At 42.7% G+C, this 22,330-nt stretch overlaps 1 protein-coding gene across 1 annotated transcript in view; it reads left to right on the top strand.

Annotated features, from left to right (window-relative positions):
- MYOCD (myocardin) overlaps positions 1 to 22,330 on the top strand; it is a 197,839-nt gene that overhangs the window by 155,813 nt on the left and 19,696 nt on the right. The window contains exons 8-10 of the mRNA XM_069654513.1: positions 7,644 to 7,794; positions 9,854 to 10,810; positions 19,687 to 19,830. Of these exons, the coding sequence (XP_069510614.1) occupies positions 7,644 to 7,794; positions 9,854 to 10,810; positions 19,687 to 19,830 (1,252 nt within the window). The remainder of the gene's footprint in view (positions 1 to 7,643; positions 7,795 to 9,853; positions 10,811 to 19,686; positions 19,831 to 22,330) is intronic.

The raw sequence follows: 22,330 nt of genomic DNA, 5'->3' as shown, positions 1-22,330 counted from the left end.
ACATAGCATAGGCCATCAAGTGTTTCAAACTAAAAGGGAGTACTTTATAAATATACAAAATTACCTTCTTACACAGCACTAGAGGGAGTATTGGGTCAGATATTGAGGGTGAGAGAGTGGACAGGGGGAGCTTCCTCTTTGGTGAGTAAGTTTAAGTCAAGAGTTGAAAAGATCCACAGTCGGGCTGGCTTTGATTGTGATCGGCATCAGAGTTCCAAAGTGAGGAGAAAGAGCAGATGTGAGCCAAGGCACCAGGGGGGGGGGGCTGTGACAGTGAAGTTGAGAGTACATGAGAAGCTGAGGCAATAAGATGATGAGTAGACAGGGATTCAAACAGACAGTTACCGAGAAGCAAGGCCATTGATTGCCATGTAGGCTAGGAAAAATAACTTGAAAATGGAGTGGTTGTGAACGAAGAGGTTAAGTGGAAGTGGGGTGGGGGGATTTGTGTAGTTTGTGAAGAGTGTGGGCAGCCAAGTTGAAAACTTGTCTAAAGGGAGGAAGGACTCAGAGGAAGGTCAAGGAGTAGACTCGGTCAGTTGTCAAATGTGCTGTGCCCGAGGGTGGAGATTAGAGATTTTCGAGTGGTGAGTAAGGAATGGATGGATTTTCCAAATGTTGACAAGGTTGCCACTAGCAGCAGCCCTGGTGGTAGCGGTACATTGTTTCCTTAGGAGTTTGCTGTCAAAAAGGACCCCAAGGTTGTGAGTCTTGGATGAGTGAGAAGGTCAGGTGAGAAGTATGTAGGAGAGGGGAGAGCAGGGATTTCATGGATAGCCAGCCGAAAGATGTCTTCCCTTATTATTGCAAATGTCATGCTACACAAATACAGTCACTACAGGAAGAATTATGTTACATAGCTTCTGAACAATAGAAAGATTGTTACATAGTGTTGACTGCCATAGACCCTGCAGTGCTGTCGATAAGAGGTATTGTAAATATAGCTTAATCCTATTTTTAGCCATATTCTTATTACACAGAGACAAAGAGGGACATCTGTACCCCCATCGCCTGCCTCTAGCCCCCCTTCCCACCCAGTCCTACCATAATCTGATGTCACGAGTGTCCACGTCTTCGGGCAGAACAGCAAACGATCTTGTGATCAGCCACACAAACCTCTTTAATGGCTGATGAAACTCCACAACTCTTGACATGTACCCATCTAGAAGCATTGCATATCATTTCACAATGCAATAAGTGTTAACGGGAGTAAATTGTCAATTTAATTCGGGGTAATGAGTGTTGAATTGTATTCTGGGCTAGAGGCACTCTGTAATAAAAGCCAGCGTTTTGGGGGCAGTTAAGATTACTTTAACAACTACTTTATGACAATGAGAAAAACGCAAACATAGAAACTGTGCTCTAGGCTGACATATCCAATTACATATAAATTAGGTTTAGTACAGTTGAGTTCGCTTTAGCTTTCCCTGCTACTATAAATGAAAGACTGAAATCTTTATTGTACAATGCAATCATTCCCTGCTTATAAAGCTTTCATTTACAGAGATAGTCTAGTATTATTATTATTTCTTTTTTAATTAAGCCTTGAAGTATTTCTCTGCATGTTCATCATTGACGATCTTGTGAATCCAAAGTTTTAGAGGAATAGAATCACAAAAAAATTCTTTTGAACACAAATGATGTTGGGCTTAATCTATATATCCAGTGGTATGGTGAGATGCAGAAATACTTTTGCTGCAAAACTTGTGAAAACATATCCTCAAATGTATACACAAAAGCATGCTGTAAAGACTGGTCTTTACACTCTGGATGGCATACAGATATCCGCCAACGGGCATTATGCATATCGACTGTCGAGCCCTTTGAATATTTGCCATGCATTACTTGCTGAACATGCCATCTCCATTTAGAGCCTCGAATGCAGAACTTCATTAATAACCGAGATTAGCACCTCTCATGTTTAAATCTATAGTTACATTGTGCCTGTTCCCACAAGCCACATATTAATCTCGTTTACACGTTGTGCAATTTAGACCACGTCGATTGTGTGCTCTGAGACCTGCGGCGATTTAGCGCGTTCGAAAAACGAAAAAAAAATTAACAAATAAAGAAAATAATCACATTCTGCAGTCCAAATAATGCACATATTAAGCCATTTTGTGTAGTGATTACTTCCTGAACTCTGCCGCCCCCATAGATGATTTCTGCCCCAGCTCCTTGAAACTGCAGCCCCACTCTAAGCCAGATCAATTTCCAAACTTGTTCTATTTAAAATATTCAAAATATTCTTACAATTCTTCCCTTTCTTTATGAAAAGCAAGAGCTATCCACGGTAAAGCTCCCCATTGAGGGTTTTAGAGCCAAACAAAGAATAGACTGTGGAGAAAATCGACCAGAAATTGTGGTGGAGGAAGGCAGTGGACGATGGGGGTGCAGGGAGGTGACGCGGTGCTGTGGGGTCCAGCAGGATGCAGATCCAGCAGGATGCAGAGGCCAGCCCAGGGAGGCAAGCCAGTACAGTGGAGCCAGGGAGAAAGACAACAAACAGAGACAGGCCTACATTAAGAAAATGCAAGGAAGAGGCAATCATTACCATAAGATAATGCTCGGAATCCAGCCAATCAGATTGTCTATGTAGAGATATGATGTGATATGATGTGGCATTTATAAAGCGCCTGTACACAAGTGTTTCTAGGCGTGACAAGACAAGGAGGGGGAAACAAGGGAGGACAAAATAATGATCAAGGATCTTACTAGGCCTTTTGTCATTCAGATCGCGCAATTGCGTGGAAGAGGCAAGGGGAGAAGTGTAGTTAACTCACAAGTTCAACCAGCGGGTGACTCATAAGTGCAGAGAGAAGGGACTGTAGGGTTGCACATACAGACCCTTAAGTGCTGGCAAGCCTGGAGGCAGTGAGAGGGCAACTGAACATGCAGGAGTCTGGGCCTGAGTTCAGAGGGTGACCAGGTGACCAGTGTGCGCAGCAGTCAGGTGCATCACTAGGAGAGAGGAAGAGAGAAAGCAGAAGCAAAAAGGAAGGTTTTGAGTTGCTTCCGGAACAAGAGGTGGTTCTGCTCAAGTTTGAGAGAGGCAGGAAGGCTGTTCCCGAGGGAAGCCCCAGCCGAGGAGATAGATCTGGCCCCAACTCTCTGCTTGGAAAAGCATCTGACCCTCAGAGAGTTGGAGGTGGATGAGCGAGAGCTCGAGATAGAAGATGTTTTGGCAGAGAAAGGTGGAGGTAGAGCGGTCCCAAGCCCAAGAAAGCCTTTTGGACAATGCAGAGGGTCTTAAAGTTGATCCTTGCAGCCACAGGGAGCCGGTGAAGAGATTTCACAGCTGGAGAGATACAATCCCTGGGCTTGAGGCCAAGGACAAGTCTCGCAGTTCTGTTCTGGATAAGTTGTAAAGGTCGAAGAATAGAGGCAGGACGTTTGAGAAAGAGGCTATTGCAATAGTCCAGCCTAGAGAGGACCAGAGCCCTGGAGACAGAGAGCTTCTGGGGGAAAGTGAGAACAGGAATAATACCTCTGAGGTGGTGCAGCTGATAGTTTGACTTCTTAGAGACTTCAGAGATGTGCAGACATAAGGAGAGGGTGGAGTCAAAGATGACACCAAGGTTCTTAGCCTCACAGGAAGGAGCAGGAAGAGGGCCCATACTGGGCGGCCAGAGAGAGGGAGAGAAAAGGAGGGAGCAGGTGTTCCAATGAGGAGGATCTCAGTCTTACTGGCATTATGGCAGAGATCATTGGCGGCACACCATTCCTGAATTGCGCCCATACAGTCTTGTATGAGAAAAGAAGCAGAGGTGGCTGAGGGGAGCCTGAAAGAGAGCTGAGTGTCATCAGCTTCACATTGAAAATAGGAACAGAAAGTATCGATTGTGGTGGGCAAGAGGTGCCAGGAAGTGGTTGAAGAGCCAGGAAGAGAGGTTAGACCCCTGGGGAACACCATAAGTAGAGAGAGAGAGAGAGAGAGATAGAAGAGAGACATTTATTTTATTGGCACATCTAAGTATTTGATGGCAGACAACCTTTTCTATTGCCTAGCATTTCAGTGATGGACTGCCCCTGAGCAGGAGAAAGACTGATATGCAGGGATATTTCTCCTCTGTGAAAGGGACAGTGAGCTAAAGACTTGGTTGAGACTCTCCCAGGGGCTATCCTCCCAAGAACAGGTCAATGGGCTGTGTTCGTGCTGGTAGAGAGATTCCTTGACCCACCCTTTGATTAACCTTTCTAAGGGTTTACTTAGTATAGGTGAAAGTATTTAGCTGCAGCAAGCTTTGGGAGGAGCCAAGATGAGAAGGGACCCAGCAGGCATACCCACTGGGAAAAGTTCTTAGACTAATACTTAGTTATTGGTTCAGAGATAGTTATCTCAAGGAGCAGTTAGCAGAGAAAGTGTCCAAATAAATCTTGTCTTTGTTAGATCAGCTGAGTGAATGCTTCCAGTCAACATGATTGAATGTGTTGACTTTTCTGAATGGTTGCTGGTATATAGAGCGGTTAATGAATGGTTGGTGTCTTTGTATGTATTCTGCAGTCCTTCCTCGCCATTTCAGAAGGCCCTTGAATCAGAAACTGGTCCAGGGTGAGTCAATTGCAGCCTGATATCCCTGGTTTGGCTCTGTGTGGTGCTCTGGGAATTTCTTTTGTTTAGACTTCATCGCAGAGAGAACTGGTATAGCTCTGGAGTTTAAGTTCTGATCGTTCCTGATGGTTTTTCACAATAGGACATTGTGCATAATCTCTGATCAAAATGTCATGAGGGTTTGGTGTGATCTATGAAACAGGTAACACGTCCATATGGGTTTAACCTCTGTAAGTCACTGGGGCAAGATCACTGCCTCTACCAGGCTCATGACTCCTGATCTTGGGTATTGGAGCAGCACTCATCTGGGCAGTGGGAATCAGGTTCTGTTTCACAAAACAGCAGAGTCTTGAACCAGAGCTGTCCTTGTGGTGGTGGGAAACATCTGGTGCCACTCTCCATCTTATGACCATGACTTCATGCTGCGGTCATCATGTTTTAATGAAGATTACAGAAAGGTCTTTTAACAATGACTCAGAACTCTTGCTGGAGAAGAATACACACACTGGGATCGAAAGGTGATGCCAAGCTCTACTATCGAAGTGCTTGATTTGGCTCCTTTTTTGGTAGATAAAGTAGACCCGCCGAGCTGATGATTCTGCCAGTAGTTTGAAACACCACAGATCCAGTGATAAGCAGAAGTTGTCTGCAAATATTGTTAGACCTTGTGAGGATGCCTAGAACGGCTCTCGCATTGACCTAACGAGCTGCAACTTTCAGAGGCTTCATCATTACATTATTAATTTTGGGTGCCCTGGAGAGGCGTTTGGGGGATCCAAAGCTCCCAGCTCACTACTAGGGCAGGCATAAGATCTTGCTTCATCCTCAAGCATATTCCCAATGGAATGCCATTAGTCTCGTGCCCCACCTCAATAGTGATGATGATAAGTGCAGCAAAAGCCTGCAAATCAACCGCTTCCATCTTGGATGTGGGCCAGAATAAAAGACACCTGTCCCTTCAGCAAACAGCTTCTGATGTCAATGTATTATTAAGGATGGCGCATTTGGTCTCAGCAACACTTAGTAGAAAGACTAGAATGTGTTCCAAGGTCCTACAGGGATATCTACACTACGCGTCGCGTCCCGTTCAAGGAAGGAAAATCCTTTTTTCTTAGCACCCCGGGTTACCGCTTTGGTAGTCGGGGGTGCTAATGCCCTTAAGCCATCGTTCCAACGGCTGGAACGGGGGTAATGGCCCGGAGCCCTCATTAATGGCTGTGCTTGTCTCAGGCCGTTAAATAGGACTAACAGCCCGTTACTGCCGTTCCAGCCCTTTGAACTCGGGTTTAACACCACATAATAAACTTTAAGCAAAACGTGAAAGGGTGAGACATCTTCCCCTTTGCACATTATGTTGTGGTAAATGTCACACACCTAAGCCAATTATTCATAAAATCAACCATTCATTTTGACCCACTTTTAAATTCTATAGTCAAATAGGTGTTGGTTAAAATCCTGCAGGGCCAACGACTCAGCATTAGTCATGATATGCCTGACTTCTGAGCCCTGGGACGGAGAAGTAGCATGGAATACAGTTAACACTTCTGCCGTTCATTCCATCTTATCTTCAGAGGGCCCATGCGTTAACCCTCATGACATCTTCATGCATTCCCATGGAATACGCCTGTTTTTAGCACCTCCCGTAGCCAGGCATAACATCCATTATCTATTCTGTCTGCAAAGCATAATTGGCCTCTGGCAGATACACTTGTTTTACAAAATGGAGAGCAATGGCGACTCTGCCTGGTTTTACTGTGAGACTTGCCATGCAGGCTACACGACTGTACATGAGTGTTGAGCGTGACGGTCCCCTGTGTGCCATTAACATTTTTATAAAAATGACCCTCACGTGTTGCAGGAGACATGCCTTGGAAAGTGTTTTATGGTTGCAATTCTGATTTCATTTACTAAATCTGTATCCTGTTCCGATTCCTTGATGTTGTTTGTTTAATGACTTCAGCAATTCCTCGAAAGCACACAATAGTACCTTCCTAAGAATGTATGACATCTGTCAACAAATATGCACACTTTATTTCTCGTTGGTGTGTTATAGTTCATAAGAACCATTCACAACATATGTATTATAATAAAAACAAAATGACTTTAGATTTCATTCTATACAATATCATATACACATAACAAAAACGAGGTCATTATAAATAATCAACTAACAAAAATATTTAATGACTGTACATAATATTCATACACAACATATCAGGCATGATGAGGGACACAATGCATGTTAACCTTGAAAATCATAAGGTAGAGGTCAGGACGAATCATCAAGCACATGGAAAGTTTATATTGCTAATAATTGAAAGAAAATAGCAAAGTTGCTGCGCTTAATTGAGTCTGTGGTGATAATTTAATTTGTGGGGTGGCGATGACTGTTCAAGGTTCAGAAACAGTAATGTTTGGGATTCAAATCTCTTCAAGTTGAAAACAAGTTGGCACATTTTAGGAAATATTCATCAGTCTTTGCCAACATAATACAATTAGAAATTGAAAGTTGAAGCTTTTAACATTCATTCATGCATCTCATGCTGGCGTAAAACCAAATTGTTTAGGGTAAAGGTGAGGCGAAACGTAACTCCCATTCCGCCCCTGCCATCTGCTTTAAAAAACAATGAACATGCCTGGAGCGTAAATGGAGGCATTAAGACACCTGTCTTTTGCTCCTTCATTCACGCTCTAGCTCTTGGCAATGTGGCTCCATTATAATATCAAATCTTACAGACAATACGCCTAGTAACAAATTAGGTTTCCACCTCAGTACAAAAAGTCAAAATTTAGAGTAATCCAGCCATATAAGAACCGTGGAAGCAGAAACGGAAGCATCACTTCTGCTGCATGTGCAAAGAGGAATCGCCATATTTCTGTGTGTGCTAAAACTAGTCGTTTACCTTGAGAAGCCATTTACTCACTCTAGTTATATCATGACTTAAAGTGCTGCTTAATTTCCCTAAAGCATGTCTCACAAGATACGCAGCTATTATTTTGACCAATTTTCGAACAACTGTCTGAGGTTGTCCAATACACTCTAGTTTGGAAAATAAGCTTGTACTTAACTTCTGTTGTTTTGTCTTTTAAGGCAACCCAATGAGCACATGGTCAGAAGTTCTAATTCTTCAACAACTTGCAGCAGCCCTTCTCTTTCTCCTGTGAAAACTACATTTGCAGGCCAAGCTACCACCTCCTCCATCAAACCAGGGCCGCTGCCTTCCAACCTTGATGACCTGAAGGTAAGTCTTGCTCTTCTGTGTGCAGACTGCAGGGACAAGCGGGTTGCATCTGTTAAATATATATGCCCATCCATCTCTCATGAGCAGAAGAAAGGTGTTGTAATTTAGCGACTGCGGGATGTGATGATCGTCTTAACTCGGCATCCCCCCATTGAAGTCCCCCAAAATGTCATTGTGTATCTCATTATGAATTCCTTCTGAGATATCATGGATGAGCTCATGGGCTTTGCAATGGGTGGTGCATCAAGTTAAGGTTGTCATCACATCCCACATCTGTTGAATATCAACGGTTTTGTTGCAATAAATAATATTATGTTTTTTCACTAAATTTCAAGGATTTTGTTATGCTAGATTTCCTCAGGGCCCTGTGGCCGTGGTCTTTGGATATGGCCTCTGTACATGGTGCACCAATTATTTGAAAGAGGGAAGACTACTGGCAAAGGCCAGCACCCTCAGGGTCCACTAGTCACAGATTTGACAATCCCCAATGTACATGTTGCACCAAATATTAAAAAAGACCCATGTCCCCATGCCTAGAAGATAAGATCCCACCTCTGTACAGGTTATAAAGACTATGGCTAATGCTTCGAAGTCCATAGGATTGGTTATTCTGTACCCCATTTTTCCCCACTTTTCATTCCTAAGATAATTTATCATGCTAGCAATGCAAGGTTCCCACTGGCATGTGCCCCCTCCTCTTTTTTTGGTCCCCTCACTTTCCTCCCTTGTGTATTTTCTCCCAGATCCTCTCCTATTAACATCTTTCACGCTATAGTTTGTATGACGCATTTTCTTTTCCAAGCACAGCATTTGACGTTACACAAGATTCCTGTGGGATTCCCCCAGTAAAACAAAAACCTTCTGCCCCAACCAGACTCCCCAGCCCACCACTAACTCCCCTGCTCCCGAGGTGGTTCTCTTTCCTCCTTACCACCTGTAACCTGATATGATTCAGCTCCAAATATCATTTTGAGCACTTTTATTTTGTTTTTGCTTTCCTCAGGATTATCTCATGAATCACTAGGATCATGCAAAAAATAAATGGTGGCTTTTCATTTCTGAAAAGCTCATTGCTGCAATGCATCATGGAAGATATACAAATGTTTTTGATGAGCAGGGGGCACCCACTTCTCTGTTGAATATTTAAAAACGAGTTGGCGGATTGACCAACCAAACAAAAGGCACATCTGTGACACTTTGCGCCCAACTTCTTTCTTTTTTGGTGCAAATCCAACTCGCAGTTTTCACACTACTTGTATTCAATTAAAGCACTTTTTCTCAAAGGGAAAATTAGTGGGATTAGGCCAAAAACAGTAGTATTTGTTGTCTTTATAATGTTTCCACCTTTCATTTCATTTGTCAATTTCCAGTTTGGATTGGCCCAGGACAAATAAGTCCAGTGAGTCAACATTTATTAGCAATAGATTAAATTATATTTTGACAATGAAAGAACATTGACACAACAAAGATGAGGACATGTTTTAGCGTGATGTTAAGTGTTGCCATGTTCATGCTAGGAAGAGGTGACCATTTGAAAAAAACGGAATGGGGCAGAGTAGAAGATTCAGGCTAGGATTATGATCCATCACAGGTGAGGAATGATGGAACATGTAATTAAAAAGAAAGGTTTCTTATGGAACAGAGGGTCAATAGGAAGCTTTAACCAGTCAATCACAAAAAGCAGACAACACAGTTTCTATTTCTTGAGGCACAAATACTTCCTATAAACATTTAACCAATCCCTCATTCTGTTCACCTCATCGTGGATAGAAATGGAAGAAGTTGATAATGCATATATAAGCAATGTCGTTTATATGGAAAACATGTTTTTGGGAGCTGTCATAATAATAATAGCAAGATAAATGGGTAAAGATTGAATTGACTGTAAATGTTCAGGACTGACAGATGTATGATTCACATAGAATCTCAGAGAAATGGACTTTGCTTGTTTGCAATTAAGTATGTTTAGGGAACTTCATGTTTGCTTTTGAATCATGTACTTGGAATCGTACCTTTATATTTCTCATATGTGATATGTGATCAATGCCTTTTTTTTCAGGTGTCAGAGTTGAGGCAGCAACTCAGAATAAGAGGCTTACCCGTGTCTGGAACAAAAACTGCACTAATGGAGCGGCTGCGACCCTTCCAGGACTGTTGTGGTAACACAGCCCCAGCCTTTAGTGACATAACAACCGTTACTTTTCCTGTAACACCTAACAACTCTCTGTCAAACTACCAGTCACACTCATCCCCAAGTGTTTTGTCGAATGGATTTTATCAATTCGGAAGCACCAGCTCGACACCACCTATTTCTCCTGCGTCGTCTGATCTTTCGGTTGGCGGATCTCTGCCAGACACTTTCAGTGATGGACCAATGTCTTCCCCTCAGTTTGGCCTGCAGCCCTCGCCGGTGCATCTCAGCGCTGACGAAAGCCTAATGAGCAGCATGAATGGAGGCAGCTTCCCATGTGACCTGGAAGTCATTGACGCAGAGAAGGACAAAATGCTGGTGGAGAAGCAAAAGGTTATTAATGAGTTGACCTGGAAGCTTCAGCAAGAACAGAGACAGGTGGAGGAACTGAAAATGCAGCTCCAAAAGCGAAAAAAGACCAGCAGCCCCCAAGAAAAACATCTAATGTCTCAACATTTCTTTGGTGTACCGATCAAGCAGGAAAACTCGGTCTCTAGCTGTCCATTTGCATCAAAACAAATGTCCATCAAAGCACAACCAAGCAGCTCTCCGGACAAAATGATGGCATGTGACGCACAACACATCTCCCACATGCTCAACAGCCATAGTCTGGAATCATCTGGCCAAAATGGCATCATGTCATCTACTTTTTTAAGTCCACAGTGTTCACCTCAGCATTCTCCACTCGGAACTGTGCACAGCCCACAGCACATCAGTCTGCCACCGTCTCCGAACAGCCACTACCTTCTCCCAGTATCACCCGTATCCCAGGGAGATGGGCGTAGCGTTTCTCCGCAAGCCAGCAATCGACTGCGAGTAGTACAGGTAAAAGGATATTGATGCTTCCACTATTCCCTGAACCCACATTACTTGTAACACATTCTTCCTCTTCCTACAAATATTGTATAGTTCAAAAAACAAACTCCGAGATAAGTATTGCAAAATGAAGTATACTGCATGAATCAATGTATTTTGCTGCACGTGAATCATATGTGTAGGTTAATTAATCAATACATTTGAGCAAAAAATCATAATTATCTTCTGAGCGAATGCATGTGTATGTTTTGTTGAAATAGACATTGTTATTTTTGGATGAGTGGAACTTCAATGTAGACCGTGTAGATGTCAATGAAAGTTGAATGAAAGTTCAGTATTGGCATCAAGCAAGTCATCAACTGCAACCGAAAACATATTTCCTTAAGTTTCAGTCAATGTATTATTATATGGAATAAAGTAGCCCCTGCTCCATTCCTTCATTTTGAATGAGGAATGGTGACTTGCAATGTCCTTGTTACGTGCATTATGGGATATTGTATTCCTTATGATCCACGCCTATAGGCCACATGCATCCCCTTTAATATCTGCCCTCTTGCTTCATGTAATGCAAGCGAAGTTGCTGATACATATAATCAATGAAGAATCTGTCTGGATCTAAAAAATGAATATGAAGCTTCTAATGTGTTGCAGACAAATAATGTAAGCATTGCACAATGTATCTAAAACAGGTTTTTGTTTTGTGCTTTAAAATAAGCAATACTTTGCAGTTTCTTGCCCCAGCAGTGAACAAAGTAAGCATACTACCATGCACAGATTCTTATCTGTTAATGGCTGCCAAGTATCACCATTTTACAAGTAAGAAATTCGAACAGCTTCTCACAGCTTTATTTAAGTGCTGTAATGAATTTGGCTGTGTGCTAGATCAAGCAGCCTGCATTGCGAAGTCACAAACAAAGAGCAATGCTTGATTACAGAGCAGCAGTGATGTCACAACTAACCTGCAAAAACACACGTGCTCACAGGCTTCTGTGAGGTTATTGCAGGCTGCCATGTGCTATAATTAGATGACCGGAGAAGCATGCATTCCTCAGGTGCTCACATAAAGCTAAAGGTTTAGGTTAATACATTGACATGTTTGATATTTATTGAGGTCTGCCCATGAGTGCTACATGTCACAGCTGTCGACCATTCAGACCACGTATAGCCCAAATGGGGTGTGGACTGGGGAGAAAGAAAGAGGCTCCAAACACAGATAAACTTAACGACACTATCCTAATGTCGGAGTGTGTATATCATTCTATTTTGAAAGCTTCAGGGTAGTGCTTCAAGTAGTAAGCCAACTATCCTTTACATACATTATTAGGTCATTAAAGAGTGATAGAAGAAGGCACAAAGCCCTCATACTTAATTGTAATTAAATTCAATTTATTGATTTTTTCAAGTTAACCAGAAAATCATGAGCCATAGCTGGCTAGTTACTAAGCAGAAAAGTAAAACATAAATACAATAGTTGGAAAAACAATTTCGCAATCGATACTCTCGCTGTTAAATAGTCACACAATGAGTGGGTTAGTATCATCTAGTGGTGCAAGAAATCATATTTGTGCACAGTGAACGGAAAGGAGCAGGGTCTTTTCAGTTGTATCAACAGGTTGTTCAGTTATTCGGTAACACAATTAGAATGAATATGCTGGCCAATTGTTTGGTCCCTATGTTATAGCACTGGCTGACTAGTAACCCTGTGAATGATGCACAAAAAACAAGGGAAAGTATGGGAAGGGGGAGCTCGATTTGTTAGTCCACTAATACAGCCAGGTGCTTAAGTGGCCCAGCTATATTTGGGGGGACGAAAAAATCAAATTAGGGTGTCAACTGAATTGCAAGAGCAGAGGACCAAAACAATCGGTCGAGAAAAGAAAAGAAAATGAATGAGAACTTAAGTAAGGCCTCAGTACCTGTTAAAAAGCAAAAGTGCTAACACGATGAAGTATTGCTGCCTAGGCATGCAATCTGAGTAAAAGATATTGATATTGTTATACCAACAAAAACAGTCATAGTCTGATTTGTTAAAATAATGGAGCTGCGAGGAGGCCAACCTGTGGGTGGGGGCCGCTGGACTTCGCCGCAGCGGGTTGGGATCCTGTCTCACTCTAGAAACCTGACATCCACGTGCAGGGATAGTTCCGCTTGTCACATGGTGGGTGCATCTGCAGGGGGGAGTTGGTGTACCCTTGTGTAGTAAAAAGGGTCACTTCCAGGTGTGGAGCTCTTAGGAGGGGGTCCTAGTGGATAAGTCCCCGGTCAGTTGGAAAGGTCTGAGTGAGCTGGCGTGCTGCAGGCTGAAGCTGGCTGTCAGCACTTCATATTAGTCACAGTAGACAGCTGTGATTGAATTGCTAATTCCGAGCATTGCGTTGTTCTCCGTTGCGGCTGGAGCTTTCCTAACGCCGCGAGGGAGCTGTATCAGTGAATGATCTGAAATGGGGCGTGGACAGCAGAGTACCCTGCAGTCGGAGGGACCGGATTGATCAATACAGAGACATAGTCCAATTGGCTAAGGCACAAGTGTTACCCCTTGATTATCCCATCCTCTCTAGGGGTGATCTTCTGGAAGAGACCTTAAGAGCAGAGGAGTGATTGGCAGGACTCTGGACACGGGTGCAAGTTGGAAATGTAGGAGGCAGTTATAAAGATACTCGGGCCTCTGAGAGACCCCAGGGAAGCCAGAGACTCTGCTAACTCACCCAGTCCTATTCTACCAACACAATGGCTTCAGACTCAACCTTCCTTCCACATAATTGATACATTTACCTGCAAATCCTAGATAAATTCAGATAATGATTTAAGATTGAATGAAAGCTTGCAGAATAAGTGTGAGACCTAATAAAACAATGGCTCATGCAAAGACGAACACCATCAAACCTTCCCTTATGATTCCTAAATCTGTCCAACGGTACTAAATACTGCCCTGCACCCTTGGTCTAGCTTGAAACGTAAGTAGCGCTTGCGTAATGCATTCGTTTAGTGTGTTAATCCTCTGCGGCATTTCACAGTGACTAAACGTAAACTGGGCACCTTCAACTTTCACTTGTGCATCTTTGAAGAGAACAGTAATCAGTGACCACAGCGGCTTCAACAAAATAATTTCCATTTTCAGTTGAATTGTGTCTTCTCTGCCAGTAAAAATTAATTTCCAGTAATTGATCCCTCGGGGCATTCTTAACATTTCTGACTCAGGCGAGCACAGACTGTTTCTTCTGACTCTTTCCAGTTCACTGTGTTGACTGCTTCGCCTTGCTTCCCCCCGCGTGTTTAGCACACAGACAGAACGCAGGCCACCCTCGTTTCTGTGCCAGGTGACAAACTGAACATTGTTCCTGATGAAACATGAAATTAGATCGAAACAGGTTATTCAGCAGGTTCTCGGTCAGATAATGAGTCTGGGAACCCTGAGCAAAGCTCCTACACTCAACCCTCAATCCTGTGTAGTCTCTCTGTTCAGCTCACTCAACCCTGTGCGCTTACTCAAGCCTGTGCGCTTACTGAAGTCTGTGCAGTTACTCAAGCCTTTGAGCATACTCAAGCCTGTGCGCTTACTCAAGCCTGTGAGCTTACCCAAGTCTGTGCCCTTACTCAAGCCTTTGAGCTTACTCATGCCTGTGCGCTTACTCAATCCTGTGAGCTTACTCAAGTATGTGTGCTTACTGAAGCCTGTGCGCTTACTCAAGTCTGTGCGCTGACTCAAGCCTGTGTGCTTACTCATGTCTGTGCGCCGCCCCTTAGACCATAGCTTAGTTCTCTGCAGCCCAAACACAAAGCTACGAGCATTCTTTTTTTCTTTGTTCCTATGGTTCCTGCAGCCTAAATCCAGTGCATCGTTTTTACAGCTCTAAACATAGGGGCTTCAGACTTCGGTCTTCACTGACAAATCCACATCATGTTTTCCAGGTAGCCGCTTGAAATACATTTGAATACACGGAATCTAGATAATTGTTCACAATGTCAGTGGTTATCCTGAAAACTATATATGAGTAGGTTGTAGAGGAAAATAATTGGGGACAGCTAAATTGAAGGTATATGAATAATAATATGCGGGTGATTTTTATATAGCGCTTCATGCTTGCCAGGGCGGTTGTAATCCATGTCAGTAATCTTTGGCAGTTTGCCAACCATGGAAGTATGTAGCGGTGAGTCGGGCAGACCAGGGCTTTCAATTCGTGGCACACAGTATCCTCCCGTCCCCATGTCAGCTGTATGTTTGCTAATACAAGGCATACATATTCTACGCAAAGTATGAAAGGCTTTGAAGAGCAGAGCCATAGTTTACCGGCTGAATGAAAGAGGATTCCCAGTACTCTCCAGGGCCCTCGGCATTGTGCTTTCTCTTACTCACACTTCTTATCCACCTGCTTAGTCTAAGTTCCCATCCAATCCCAGAGCTTTTGAATATATTACACCTGCCATTACAAAATCGACACACTCTTCTTGTCATTAACTGTCGATATGAGAGGGATGCAGTGGTTGGCTTTAAGTTCTTAAGACATATAAGAAGGAGTGCTGTCCTGGCCTGGCAGCGAGTATCCTCAGATGAGGGATGGCGCGAGAGGTGGCAACTCATGGTACAGAGAATATCTGTTTGGCATCTGGTTTGACCCTCTACTGGAAGGTCTTGCACAAGCTGTACATGGTAGAAAGCTTCACAAGGGCCATGAGTGAAAGTCCTCTCTTTTTCTTCTTTGGCAAAGGCTCTCACACCAAAACAACCGCATAGTGCAGCGCTGAAAAGTCAGCCGAGCTTTTTAAATGAAAAGCTCTATATAGCCCATGCTGACCGTACAAAAGACGAAATTACTTCAGACCAGACCTACTTCTCTCTTATTTTGAGGGCATGGACCGCTCGCGTTTATGATTCACTAAAATGTAGGTGCACAGGTCCACCTGCATTCAGCGCGACTTCCATGTGTGGCTTGGCTCAAATGGATAAATGTACTTTCACGTTTCAGTTGAACGTTTTTTTTTCAAGCCTTTTTAAAAACACCATAACTTTGCTGTTTTAATACTAGCAGACCCATTAATCCTGGAATCTTGCTACTTTTTCATATTGACCGTACTTGCTGCCAAGCACTCTCCTTCAAGTGGCATTGCAATCAAGAGAGCTCATCGATTGGCAGTGCCCAACTGCGGGCGAAACCTAAACACGAGAAACAGGCCCTGAGCATCGTTTGAAAAAATATGCAACCTAGGATTCAACTTAAGTGAAAAAAAAGCACATAAACAAGATGACATAGTTTCAAAGCAACATGTTAAATGCAATGCAGCACTAGGTCTGATTTGCAGGAAGCCCTGGATAGCTAGGCCTCATTTTGTCTCAGGATGTTATCTTTGTATGTCCCTTTGATTTGCCTTGTGCGGGATATGTTGGCATGTTCATGCCGCTGATTCTCTCGTTACATGGCCTGGCCCTTTGAAGGTACCCGTCGGCTAAATCCTACATTAGCATGCCCATCCGAGACCTCCCTGGCCTGTGAAGCCTTCCCTCCCCTGCTCCAATTGGGGAAGCTATCCTTTTCATGTGAGAACTGCCATCAACCTATGGCACCATTGATGATCGGTATGAGTGGTAGGATGGTACATGTTTTGAGGGATAAGGTTTCTGAGGGATATGACTCTGACGATGATCCTCGGGTGATGTAAAAGCCCCTTTTTGGACATGTACCTTTCAAGTTTGATAAGACTTTGGATTTTTAGCTTTGAAGTTCAATGACCATCTTAGACTTTAATAGATATTCATTGGGCCTCATTACGAGTTTGGAGGTAGCCATGCCGTTCTTAGCCTTTCTGGCTTTTGCAGGCCCAGTAATTCCCTTTTCTCGGGACCCGGACCCGGTACATCCCCATTCCCATTCGAGCCCCCATAGGGCTAAATGGGAATGGTGAAGATGCGAACAACGGACCCGTTTATGACTGGTCCGTTGTTAGCATCCTGGTCTGCTCGCAGGTGGTGGTATGCACGTCTGGTCTGACCCAGATGTGCATACTGCCACCCGCGAGCAAACTCGTAATGTGGCGGCCCGGAATGAACGGTGTCAGTACCTTACCGGCACCATTCATTACACGGCCGCCAGCCTAGTAATGAGGCCCATTGTATGTATTTGTTTATTTTTGAGCATTTGTAAAATGCTTAAACTGCTGCCGAGGTTGCCTTCAAGTGCTGGATTTGTTCCTGGAGCAAAGCCAAAAATGAGACAGGGGTGAAATGAAAGATGAAGAGATAGTTTGGCTACATTATGCTGAGTGGAACCTGTGAGTCTACCGCACTACACTCATTTCATACACCCTAGTTCGAGTCAGATGCATCGTTGAAAAGTTCCATTGGGAAGAGCCTTTTTGGTGGTGGGTTCAACCTCCAAAATGAGAATATTTTTGCTAGCAGCACAGCAGCAGGTTTTCGGAAGGTGCCCTTAGAGTTCTGCTTGGCTGGAAGATTTGTTGAATTTCCCGTCCTCTCCGACACTTTCGGATGTTGCCAGTTCCTATGCTAACAGAGTACGGAACGTTGGGTTTCTGTGGTATTCTAATCTGTCACTTACAGCACAAATTGATTAAGTAGTTACAGTATCCTTCTACTGGTTGGGTCTTCTTAAAAAAACACTACAATTTGTTTCAGTAGAACTACACGCTTATGTGGCGGAGGCCCTTATCAACTCTTACCTAGTCTATGCCAACATCCTTTAAGTGGGCATTGGCAACAGTTTGTTACAGAAGATGCTAACTGTTCAAAACGTGCCCGTACGTGTCATCTACAAACTTCCTACATGTTCTGAGGTTTCTAGTTATCGCAGACAACTTCACTGGTGAGCTGTCCAGAAAAGGATTAGATTTAAACTGCTATGCCTTACGGATAAGTGTATGCATGATCTTCCCCTGCAAGATAATGTGCCAATACCGTCCATTAAGATCTCTCCGTTCCGAGAACAAGACCTGGTGGTCTTGCCCCGCTTGCGTTTCCAGTACCGAAGTGATAGGCAATTTTCATTTTGCAGGCCCACAACTCTGGAGTCAGTTTCTGCAGGAACTTGGCAACAATAATTCTTTATTAATGTTTAGGAGGTACCTGAAAACCTATCTCTTCCAGCAAGTCTCTGAAGGGAAATGTTCGTTCTATGTGCGCCCAGAACCTTGCCTCATATCGAGAGATTTGTGTGATGTAAATCCTACAATGCAATACAATACAATACAACTTTGATGAGGTAGAACGGGCCATGAATAGATTTGTGAACGAGAGATAACACCTTTACCAGAATTCACACCACAGCGCTGGGCTCCTCACCGCATCAGCATGCTGGTGACACTTGGATGAATGTCTGTTTCCTCTCGAGCAAGCTATCTGCAGGTACCTGTGGGTCAGAATTGTCTGGAATTGTAACCACGCATAGGATAAGAGGGTATCATTGTTTGATCCAAACAGAAGAGGATCACATCAAATTAAATAATCGATTTTGTATGCATGATCAGTTTCCATGTATTGTTCAACTCAGTTTCAATGATGATCTATGAGGAGGCACAGATTCCTATCTGCCAAAGATCTCGGCTAATTAGTCAATGAATTGCTGTCTCTATTGAAACATGTCTTTTGTGAATTTCAGCCCAAAACCATACAGAAATACTTGTTCGTTTGCTAGTCTAATGCAATTTACCCACACAATTTCACATTCATGAAATCAATGTTAACAGCAGGATTAAAATATTTCTAAAATGAACAACTAATAGTTATACATGCTATTGCCTTTTTCAATTAAAGATGAAACCCAAACGGATCGGAGCCGTCTTAAACAAGATCAAAGAAAGGACACAAACCAAAGCCTTAATCTGCACTAAGAACAATCTTTACTCCTACTTACAACATTGTATGATAAATAGTTGCGTCAAGCATGCATATTTAAGCAGCAAAACAGCAGATTGTATTCCAGGTCCAGAAGACATGGGGTTTATTGGCATCTTGTAGGGGACAAGAGAGGCCTGTGGAAACTAGAGTGAAGATGAAAAGGGCATCCATCTGGCAGCATCGGATTCACTTGGGTCTACAGTTCACATGAGTCAAAATGATTTCTAAAGTAGCCTGATCTGTCTATTGAGCTGTTTATACACCCAGCTCCACTTGTAACATAATTCATCATTGGTTCATAAGTGGTCAATACGCTTTTGCAGTCTAAAGATGAAGAGGAAGGTTGTGTTTATACATATGTAGTAGAATAGTCTGTCTATCACAGAAAGGTACAACCACGTTCTACCAAAGAAAGACCTTGATGGGGAAGAAATTAGATATGATCTCACGTGTGAAGGTCACATTTCTCCCATATCAACAACTAATATAAAATGGCAGACATTTTTGCCTGTAAGAGCAACTTCTGCTTTTGCAAAATTAGGTATCAGGTGGGCTCTGTAATCATAATACGTTTTAATCTGGGATGTACAAGTGTTATAATGAAAGCAATCTTTAGGATACACCTGGCATGCTAAAGTGTGTGATAGACAGGGTATCAAGGGGTAAAGTGGGAAGCCTGAGAAGAAAAGGCACTCTCGCTTTCTTATTCCTATTGTTTCCTAGATCTCATGTTGTGGCCAATGCACCCCGCTTACCTAATGTATTTAGTCGCGATTCAGGCCTTCTTATGTTAATATATACATATGTCTCTTGCAGACAATGATAATGTACATACAACAAAATAATACTAACCTCTTAGGCCATGTTTGATCAGAACCTACCCAGTGTCAATCCAAAAATCTAAGTGTTAGCTATATAAAATGTGTAAAAATCATCAACAATGGCTTTTAAATTTAAAAGGGTAGGCACTTAGCACCTATAGCTTGTTGATGTTGTGCCATTTGTTCATCAGGTGCATTCTTTTAATTTTATTTAACAGAGCACAATTGCACAAACTGGAAGCCCTGTCTGTTTCTCTCCAAGCCAGTCCAATATGCAGTCCACCTTTATGAATAACCAGAGTGAAAGCAAACCCGTCAATCAGGACTCTTCGGCACCAAAAAGTCCTGGCATAAAGCATAAGGTATGTTACACCATTTGGCGTGCGTTAGTCTCCTCCGGATCATACAATTAAGCTATGCTCCTATCGTGTTCAAGTTAAGCTGATGTTTAGGCATTCTTCTAACAGCATAATGTATTAATGCAGTTGGTATAATTGAAACTTGAATGATTCAAATTATAATTTGGATACTTCCAAGGTAGTTTTAATACACAAATATGCCAACCGTTTATTTTTCTATTTTAAAGTGACCATAAAACCTTCTACGAGCTTGTTTCATGTGGTGCCACACAGACTTTATAAAGTATCAACCAGATGAATAAATATATATATTTATTTACATCAGATGGCACTTGTTCCTTCTACAGTACAAGACTGGTGGTTATATGGTCTATGTTTTGCTTTCACACGAGTTGCCAAAAATGTGTGCCTCTGTACTTGTAAGGGAAGGACTAGCAACATTTTAATAAATCTTACAGTACGTGTTGTGCATATTCAGTATTTTACTCTTACAGGGAGTTTCTAATGATCAATACATGTTTCATCAGCCCACTCAGCTTCGATATTGATATTATTGGTTAGGCTTGCTGCACTGTGTAATAGAAAGAGGAGTACACCAGGAGTAACATTGTGTTATTTCTCTGTAAATCCAAATGCCACACGTCTTGAGTTACTCAGAGTTACTCCTGATAACATTTTCATCGAATTGAGCATATAGGCCCTCATTTCCTCACTGAATCTAGGCCACTGTCCAGCGGACTCCTACTCCTCTTTTCAGAAGAAACAAATGACTTGCTCATTGAAAACACATGCACAGAGAAAGTCACCCAGATTGCTTAACTAAAAGTCATGCCAAAAACATAGGGACTCATTCCGAGATTGGAGGCAGCCATGGCGCTAGCAGCGCCATGGCTGCCTCCAATAACGGTACCGAGTCTGCCCTCATGCAATGGGGACTTAACGGTCTAGTCAGACCTTTGCGGGACCGGTAAGTCCCCATTAAAAATACCATTCCCCATTCCCATCTGAGCCTCCATTGTGCTCAATGGGAATGGGGAAGGTGCAAATAACAGTATCGCAATTTGTGGTACCGTTATTTTTCTCCCTGGACCCTTTCCGGCTTCCTCTAAGGCCGCCTGATAAAACCAGGCGGCCTTAGCAGGAGCCGCAAAGGGACCTCGGAATAGGGCGCAAAGGGATTACCGGCACTGGTGTCCTTACCGGTGCCCGGTATCCCTTTGTGCCCGGGTCGGAATGAGGCCCATGGTGTTTTCTGGGGAACAGTCAAGTTACAGAACTAATATGATGGTTGATTGGCTAAAGTCTGCAATGTGTGATCTCCTGGCATAAACTGTACCACGTTATTATTATTATTATTATTATTATTAGTATTGTATTTATTGAGATCGAACCTAGCTTGGAGAAGCAACGGAGCGCTGTACAATCATAGAGGGAAGAGCACGGTGAGGCCACATCATAAGCAAGTTATGTAAAGGATAATGTCCCCTAATTGCATTGCAATAATAATATAATATCAGGTCATGTTACAAGTATGGGGCCAGTCACTGGGGAACTCTTCAATAATATAGGAATGAGGCTGGTGGGTGAATTTCTTCAGAAAACCATGGACCTCTGAGCTGATTTGTAATGGCATGTTTACCTATAATACATGGTCATGTTCAGCTCTCATTCCCCTTTAATGATTGATGTCATGCTAGTGCAAAGGACCTTCCAGATGAATAATGCCATTAGGGGAAACACTGATAGAAATACCTCAAACCCCAAAACTATTCTTTCAAAGCTGTGTCAGTCAAGGCTTCTGGGTAGCACAAATAAAAATAGTTAAAGCATACATGTGTTTGTTATGCCAAACTATTCAGAGGTAACATTAGGGCATGGCAAACTATCAACAAATGTTTGCAAACAAAACTAGAAAAGGAAAGCACATATTTAAAAAGGAAGGAGTCAAGGGTGGGAGGGCACAGGCCTCATACAGTGGAGTCCATTAACGAGGCAGGATGGAAGGGGAGAACATCAAAGCAGCAGCGTTGTCTCCCTGTATGATGCAACTGTTGGAAACTATGTCAGACACCAATGTTTACTACATAACAATTAGATATCTTAAGATATGTACTAAATAAGCACATGCAAGGTACTTGTAGTCGACATTTAGCACAGTGTTTCTGTGAGCATTCATGCACTGTTATAGCACTTTACGATACTTTGCACTTTTGCCATCATTATTTATGTAATTGAGGCATTATTGAATTTACAATTCGAGAGAAATTCAGCCACTATCCCTAAGAAAAACTGGTAGACAATGGGCCTGTGGCTAGCCATTATAAAGGCAACCTAGTCCCCATCCCTGTAAGGTTATTTTTAGATGCCTAACTTCTCTACATACTAGATATCGTTGTTTCATGCAGTATCAAATTGAAATGTTTTTTAGAACTTTCAGATTTTTGTACACTTTTTATGATTAACAATGTGTCTATTTTTATATAGTTGTGTGTATTATATCAAT

The sequence above is a fragment of the Ambystoma mexicanum genome, chromosome 3q, assembly GCF_040938575.1.
Source record: "Ambystoma mexicanum isolate Mex_15411 chromosome 3q, UKY_AmexF1_1, whole genome shotgun sequence".
NCBI lineage: Eukaryota > Metazoa > Chordata > Amphibia > Caudata > Ambystomatidae > Ambystoma > Ambystoma mexicanum.
This window is presented reverse-complemented; position numbering and strand designations above follow the sequence as displayed.